Source organism: Pundamilia nyererei, unplaced genomic scaffold (genome assembly GCF_000239375.1).
Source record: "Pundamilia nyererei isolate P.nyererei 1_Seehausen unplaced genomic scaffold, PunNye1.0 scaffold00238, whole genome shotgun sequence".
Lineage (NCBI taxonomy): Eukaryota > Metazoa > Chordata > Actinopteri > Cichliformes > Cichlidae > Pundamilia > Pundamilia nyererei.
The window spans coordinates 633,374-641,547 of record NW_005187639.1 but is presented as its reverse complement, the minus strand read 5'-3'; the positions used below and the strand labels follow the sequence as shown (position 1 = coordinate 641,547).

The window sequence follows — 8,174 nt, the reverse complement described above, 5'->3', positions numbered from 1 at the left end:
ACTAAATACTTTTTTGCCCCACTGTAGCGTTGTTATGATTTCCATGTTTTACTCAGTAGTACTGCAATAACCGGGGTTATTGCAGTACTACTACATACATTAATGTATATTATCTGCATTCAGCTGTACTCGTTCAACTTCAGATTACGTGCTCGGAGTTAAACTTTGTTTGTCAGTCAGAGTCATCTCATCAGGCGCCGCCGCCGCCACTGAAACCCGCTGTTCCCACGAGTAGCTGCTCCGGTCGGCTCTGCTCGGGTTTCCCAGTAACACCTGGTACCACGGGTCTTTTTAGTACCTGCTCAGGGGAGGTTTCAAGCGATCTGAAAATGTGACAGACTGCGTGCCATCGACGGGCTAATCAGCGGTGTCGCCTGATGAGTCGTGAGTCATCGAAACCCAAGGGCAGCGATTACATCGCACAACGCCGCGGTCCCTGAATGCGACACAGACCGAGCAGCAAGTACACGGACGCCTCCATGTTTGTTGTAGCGTTCATGTCACGTACTAATTATGTCATGGGACGCTCCGCCCCGTTGCTATGACGGTGATCACGCATATCAGCTGGTACTCGACTGTAACGGAAAACCAGTCAGAACTAATGGAAATGGAGCTTCAGTCACCGCAACATCTCACAAAATATGGAAAAAACGAATCGATCAGCGCTGAGCGGCTTTACCAAAGAGGAGGGGTCTGACTGTGTGCTGCACCACAAACAGGAGCAACAGCCTGCGGACGCTCACCTGTGGAGCTCCCACTAACACCACACAGAATGATGAGGGAAGCTCAGGTGTCGCCCACACGAGAAAACCTCGTCACTCTAACGCCTCGACCTGTTTGAGGTTCACTCCGTGCTGGCGAACGTCGTGACGTCACGGCAGCGTGGACGTATGTTCGGTTACAGCGAGCAGAAAAGCCCTCCCTCACTCTGGGTCAGTTCCCGCTCTCACAGACTTTAATTTTCTTTAAAACATCAAATCTGTGATATTGATTGTCACCGATCACGTTGTAGTCAGGAGAGTTTCTATGGCGCCTGCAGAGTTTGAACCACCGTTGACCTCACTCTAACCTCGTGTCTACGTGATGATGTCATTACCCGGATGGTGCTGAGGTCCATGGGGTGTTTGATGATGTCGTGGTAGTCGTGCAGCTCCAGCGCCTCAGCGTCCACGGGCTTGTAGAAGGGCCAGGCATAGGCGGCGTGCTTCTTCGAGAGCATCTCCTTCAGGATGGCATCGCAGTGTTTCATCTGCTCACCCAGCTTACCGCCTTTCCTCCCCCCGGGGCCGATGCCTCCGGCACCCACGTCCCCAGCCGCCAGGTCGTCCCCAGTGTCCCGCCGGGTCTTGGTGGGGCGGGCAGCGGCTTCACGGCGAGACGAAGCCAGTTTAGCCGGTTTGGCGTCCTGAGCAGACGGAGAGTCGGCGCGGCCGGCAGAGATGGCCGACGTGGTCGGAGTGGTGGTATCAGCTTTCCTCTTCACGCCTTTCTTCTGTTAGAGAGACAGACAGGTGGAGAGGGCGGGCTCAGGTTCTGTTTCAGGTCACATGACGCCATGTCGCCGCACACGCCTCTTACCTTAACCACAGGCTGGGCAGATGGCATCAAGGTCGCAGGAGGCTGAGGTGCAGACACAGGGGGCGTGGCCTGGACTGGTGTGGGCGTGGTCGAGATTACTGGCGTCTGGGAGGGAGAGGGGGAGGGATAGGAGGGGGGAGGGGAGGCTGAAGACTCTGCCTGTTGACTCACTGAAAGAGAGACAGGAAGTACTGTGAGTACTTCAGCAGTACTGCAGTATTTCCTGCACACGTTCAAGTGCAGGTGCAGGAGAGGATTCTGATCTACTGCCGCAAACACAGAACCCACACCTGATCAACCAACCACCAATTTCTCTCAATAAAGGTGAGTGCAGTGTAGGACCTGGGTGGAGACCACCTCTGGTACCGCAGCGTTACCTGTATCCGTCTCACCTGTGGTGGCGGCCGGCTGTTTGCTCTTGTTCTTGCCTTTGGGAGCCGGAGGCAGCAGAGCGACTTCTTCTTGAGGCATCTGAGCGACTTTCTGCAGGAAGATCTTCTCTAAAGCCTGAGCCATGAGGACGATGTCGTCTGTGGGCTACACACACACAGAGGTTAATGCCATCACAGCTGCACACAGCTGCACTCAGCGCCCTGGCTCTGCCCCCTTTACCTTGTTGTAGATGTAACAGTTGGTGAACATGGTGTTGAAGTCCTGCATTGCCTCGCTGGCGCTCCAGTAATAATTGTTCTCCAGACGCTTCTTAATGGTTCCCATGTCCATCGGGTTTTTGATCACTTTGTGGTAATCCTGCACACAGCAGCGTGGTCAGGAAAACACTCAGCTGTGTGTGTGTGTGTGTGTGTGTGTGGTAAGAGAGCAATGGTGACTCACGTGCAGACACAGCTTGATGGCGTCCACGGGTTGGTAAAAGGGCCAGGCGAACTGATGCTTCCACAGCGTCTTCACCACCACGTTCTGCATGTACTGCAGCTGGTTGGTTTTCCTGAGACACACACACAGTCAGCACACACCATTCACCTGCCTCTAACAGCCTATCAGGAGTCTTTCTCGGTTGTGGCCTACCTGCCCGGTTTAGTGGGGTTGGTGACCTCAGGGGGGGGCGGGTTGGTGAGGGGAGGGGGGCTGGGGGGCGCAGCCTCAGGGGCGTCCGACATGGTGGACGACGGTGATGCAGCGATACACAGTGGGACGGCAGCGTCTGACTGGAAGGTGAAAAAGGACTCCTTCTGTGGGCCGAGGCCAGGTGTGTGTGCACAGGTGTGTGTCCGTGCACGTGTTCAGTTCAGCCGCTTCAGCTCAAGTGTTCCCCGAAGAGACAAACTCCCATCGCACGACCTGAAAAACACAGAGAGAGAGGGGCGGTGATTAGGGGTTATTGATTCTGGGGAGGTAACGCTTTTAACCCCGCCCATCACACCAGTTTGAGGTCATTAACCATTTCCTGTCCAAACAGTCCGCGATCGTTGTTTAAAGTCAGCTCGCTGGTTTCCATCTAAAGCTGATGTCTCTCTAAGAACTTAATCGTACAGCGGCAACGTTTGGCTGGTCGGTGACGCCCGGCTAGCTACGGTGCCGCGGTTACACTAACACAAACAAACGAGCGCAGAGAAGCTGGAGGACGAGGGATGTTTGCCACCATACGTCTGGAGGAAGACGCTGAAAACTGAAACTTCAGCTCAGGTCGGTCATTTAGTCCTGACGCTCAGCTTCACGTCCTCGCTGAGAGCGAGTCTTCTCTGAAGCGTTCTGGAGATCTTTGGAGGCGGGGCTCAGCGAGGTTTTAAACTCGAATGAAGTGCAACAGGTTAAATGGCAGCTGGCTGTTTGACCTCTGTGCAAACACAGCAGGGAGCTTCCAGGACCAGGCCAGCTCAGCTGCTACACACATCTGTACATAAAGCTTTAAAAACAGCTGCTTCAACATCTGGCAGCTAACGAGGTTAGTGAGTGTCATGACTACGTGTAAAAGCCCAGCCCAGAAGGCTGCGCGCTTCAGGCTGTGGGTGGAGGTCAGACCCTAAGACCTGACTCTGACGTCGAAATCACTGCTTGGACTCGAAAAGCTACAGACTCCTCCAACCAGGATCCACAAACACCTGCTCCTCCTGTCTGAACTCATTCAAGGTACACTGAGTGGAAGCTGTGCTGCGGTTTGACCAATCAGAAGCTGAGATTCTGACTCGAGATCGTGGACACTTGGCTCTAGAGCAGAGGGAACATCCAGGTTGTTGTCATCGCTCAAGGACCGTCTCTGCTGAAACATCTGGAGCTTCATGAAGCTACAAACAGCACAGAGGAGGCCCGAAGCTCACCAAAGTTTTCCAACTCCTAAAAACTGCTACTTTCTACCTGAATCCAGTTTGATTCCAACACTGAGGCGCTAATAATCCAGAGCATCAGACACACAGCTGATCCTTGTGCCTCGCGCTGATCAGAATCTGACTCTCAGGCCACAATCAGATTTATCAACAGCAGATAATCAAGGCTGCAGCGACTGTTATTAATAAACTGACAGATGATCCACCCACCAACCAATAATCTGTTTAGTAATCAGAGAACATCCAACGCTGAAAAATTCAGCCATTTGTTGCATCAACAGACCTAACGCCGCGTGGGCGGGTCCCAAGTCAAACTTTATTCAACTAATCCTCGCGTTACACGTGCAACCCTCTCTCACTGGAGTCCATTGATAAACGTGCAGTGACTCATCAGCTGTTGTTGACCTGCTGCAGGTCCAGGATTACTGCACGAGTTTTTCTCTCTGATCTGGACGTGTCCATGTGATTTACTTCACGCTTTCTTTATTTCCTGTTTGAGTTCCTGTCACAAGAATGTACCAAAGTTTATCTTTACGATAGCTTGATTTGTGCGGTAAGACCGTCTGATGAAGGCCCGAGAGGCTGTTATCTGTTCATAGCAGCGGATGATCAGGGCTGTCAGTATATTTAAAGATCAACTGTTGATAGGTCTATAATGCATCAACTGATAACAGTTAACTGTTCTTGTTAATGTGTCGGTTTGCTTACAAACATTAGTTATTAATCTCTCATTAGCATGATTTCTTTGACCACACTGACCCTGAGTCTACAATGATCACGGCAGAAATCTGAGGGAAACTTGTGTTTATCCAATCAGAGCAGCCGTCTGATCCCGCTCAGCTAAACATTCGAATAAATAACTGTTAATCAAAAGTCACTCAGTGTTTTCTGTAATCCATTACCTGATCACTTAAGTTTCTTTCTTACACACCCACAGGTGGCACGTTACAGATTATTATTTTATGTTAATGGAAATTTCTGAGACTGTCACAAATCCAAAAGGCAATAAAGTGAAAATAAAGTATGCTGTGGACATTTTTATATTTTAATCACAAATGATGGAATTAAGACAACAGATCTGTGGGTAGTCCAGCCTTCAGTCTCTACTTGGAGTCTCTGCTGATTTAAAGCAACACCACGGGTCAAAATGAGAGAAAAGGCTCTGAATGTCAAACTGATGACAATTTATTCAAAAAACAAAACAAAAACAGGATGGTATTGATGTTATGCGAACTGGTGTACCCTAAGTGGGCATGTCCTGGACACACCTGGGACTGAACAGAATGATACCCGTGCTATGAGCTCCTGCACCCAACAGACGCCCTCAGGCCGTCTAAAACCGGGACCGGGACCCGGAGCGGTAAATCCGTGCAGACCCGGGGCCGCCTGTGCGCTGCTAATAGCCAAGCTAACCGCTACGAACCACCGCTCCGCTGCACAAGGCAAACCGCACACATGACCTTACGTGGTGGCTGCACCGACACCCCGATGGCTCGTAGTGTCGGTGGATCTGTAGCCCCGGTGAAGGGGGCTGGAGCTCGGCTCTGGCCGCTCCACTTCGAGCTCCGCACAAACATCCATTTACCTGCTTTAAAAGATGGCGGGCACAGCAACAGCTAGGTGGCTAACGGAGCACAGCTCCGCGTCGAGGCCGTAACACGTCGGTAATAATACCCACGGCGGCCGAGGGGCTGACGAAATGCGTGCCGGGGTGATATATCGGCCGACGTGATCTAATTTGGCACACTCCAGGCGCATTGGCGCGGTTACATTTTGCGATATTTGCGGACGTTACCGCTCGATGTTTGGCTAGCTAACGCAGCATTAGCCTGTTAGCTGAGCTTTGTCTGAAGGCGCCGAGCGGCCAGCCAGGCTCCGACACTCTCCGCTCTGCCCGCTCTTTCCCTCCGCTCCCGGTACCCGCTCACCCCGCTCCTCCCGCTCACACACGCTCTTTACTCCGTGTCTCGGTCCTCCGGCGATCCCGCGGCGGCTGCGACTGCTTTCTGGAAGATTTTTATTTAGCCAAGTAGCATAATAGATGAGTTATCAGCTGTCTTGTCCGTACGCAAGCGCAGTGCCGAGCAGCATCATGGATTTTGTTGTGATTGCATTGGTTGGTCCGGCAGATGACGCGATGTGATTGGCTACGGCGTGCTTGCAGGGTTTTGATTTGTTGCTAGGTGGTGTGAAGAGCTGTGATTGGTGCAGGAGGCCGTTAACATGCACTGATTGGCTGAGCCGATAACCGGGCTCTCGTGATTAGCCGGTAAACCTGACGGGATTCGGAATGGCGCCGCGGATTGAACTACGTCACCCAGCATGCACCGCGGCAGCGCGGAGCTGTGCTGACGCTGATCAGTTATAGATACCTAAACGAGACTTTGAAACACTGTGTCTGTAAATTGGTGGCGAACAGCCTTTTAAATAAAACGATGAAACGTCACGGTGAAAGAGCACAAGCCTTAAAACACACTCGGCACTATTCAGCAGCTTAAATACTTCAGTCTGTGCACCAAAGTCCACCTGAGCGGTCACTGCGCTGTTCCTCACATCAGCACCAAACTCACCTGGAATACCTGCAGAATAATGTTCATGCCAGTCCTTCAGACACTGAACACAAGCTGGGACAAAGCTGGGACCTCCACCAAAGACCAGAGGCGATGCTGTAGAGTCGAGTCATCCTGTAATGTCCGGAATGAAGGCAGAGCTTCCTTTAGAAACTCAGTGCTCATGTGTCCAAGGCAAAAAGTTAAACAAACCTCTTTGAAGGTGGAGGAGCAGCACGATCAAAGGTGTCTCATCTACCTGAGACCAGCAACAGAGACACTGATCACTGCACTCAGTGGGACATACAGACCACGTTTCGTCAGCATGTCTACAAACATCTTTTTATTAGGACTATTTATTATTACTCGGTCTCTTGAGGTTCTCTCTGGAGCTGACAGTATTATCTAAGACAGCACCGAGGTCATTCCCACAGCAGGGGTGTGAAACAGAAGCCCGGGGCCCAGAATACCCCGACAAAGATCCAGCCTGCTGGTGGCTTTGGAAAACGTAAAGGAGGACATCAAATTTGGTGATAGCAGAATCTTTTCTGTAAAGACTGAAAGTGGGATGTTTGTGGCCCGTGATGTGAAATAAGCTCTACAGTCTGTATTTTTGGCCATCAGTATAAACATCTGGGCACGCTTCTTGATTTCAACACTCAGGGTGAGTCGTCACGATTTACTCGCATCCTTCCTCAACATGTAGGTGACTCTGTCATCTGTGAGTGTCAGAACCAATTACAAAGTAACTTGTTACTGTAATCACATTTTTTAGTAACATAAAGTTAGTAATTACATTAAAGTCCTGCTGAAGTCAGCTGATTTCAGTTTGTGTGGGAGGAGGACAATGGTGGCGTGGTAACTTTCAAGAAGTAAAGCCATAGACCTGACTTTTATTTTTATTGCAGAAAAGAACAAGCGTGATGGCACGTGGAAACAGGCTAACACACCGCTAGCCAAAAAGTCAGAGTGATGATGAAGTATGCAGACCCAAGTCCAGCAGCCAGAGCCTGAACAAAGGCAGTCAGGCTGCAGCCTGGTTCTACCTGTTTCTACAGTAGGATCACCGTGACGACCGCTTTAAAGTCTTCTCATCTTTGCTTTGTTTGTATGTAACAACTAACTTAAAGATTGTGTGTGTGTGTCCTCATTAGGATAGAGATCAGTGTGTGGGACTGTACTCTCAGGTTTATATTGTTTAGAACTATAATTATCAAATAATGAGTTTTGGGTCATTTTACTGAGTAATGAGTAATGTAATGAATATTATAGCAAATTACTTTCTCGGAGCAGTAATTAAGTAATCCACTGTATTACTTCTAAGAAAAATAATGAGTAATATGTTACCTTTCTTGAGTGTGTGTGTGTTGTAATGATGTGTGCGAGAGAGAGCCTGAATGAATGAGCTTGTCTTCATGGTGCAAGGATAACAACCTTCTCCTAAACACGAAAAAGACCAAAGAACTCATAATTGACTACAGAAGACACAAGACAGAAATCCAACCACTAATCATCAGCGACGACTATGTGGAGAGGGTGGCAGACTTCCGCTTCTTGGGAGTCAGCATAGAGGGAAACCTATCCTGGAGTGTAAATACCTCTGAGCTACTGAAAAAGACACAACAGAGACTGTACTTTCTGAGAGTGCTTAGGAAGAACAACATCACACAGAGACTGCTGGTGTCTTTCTACAGAGCCTCCATCGAAAGCATACTAACGTACTGCATAGGCATATGGTACGCTAGCTGCACAGTGGCTCAGAGGA

General features: G+C 50.1%; 1 protein-coding gene across 2 annotated transcripts in view; it reads right to left on the bottom strand.

Annotated features, from left to right (window-relative positions):
- LOC102213333 (bromodomain-containing protein 3) overlaps nt 1-5,962 on the bottom strand; it is a 14,895-nt gene extending 8,933 nt beyond the window's left edge. For both annotated transcript variants that reach the window (XM_005749181.1, XM_005749182.1), the window contains exons 1-7: nt 5,789-5,962; nt 2,605-2,877; nt 2,413-2,524; nt 2,191-2,328; nt 1,971-2,115; nt 1,579-1,748; nt 1,097-1,492 (exon numbers count right to left, since the gene is read on the bottom strand). In XM_005749181.1, coding sequence (XP_005749238.1) covers nt 1,097-1,492; nt 1,579-1,748; nt 1,971-2,115; nt 2,191-2,328; nt 2,413-2,524; nt 2,605-2,696 — 1,053 coding nt within the window. In that variant the 5' untranslated portion in view covers nt 2,697-2,877; nt 5,789-5,962. The remainder of the gene's footprint in view (nt 1-1,096; nt 1,493-1,578; nt 1,749-1,970; nt 2,116-2,190; nt 2,329-2,412; nt 2,525-2,604; nt 2,878-5,788) is intronic.
- Nucleotides 5,963-8,174: the final 2,212 nt, after the last annotated feature.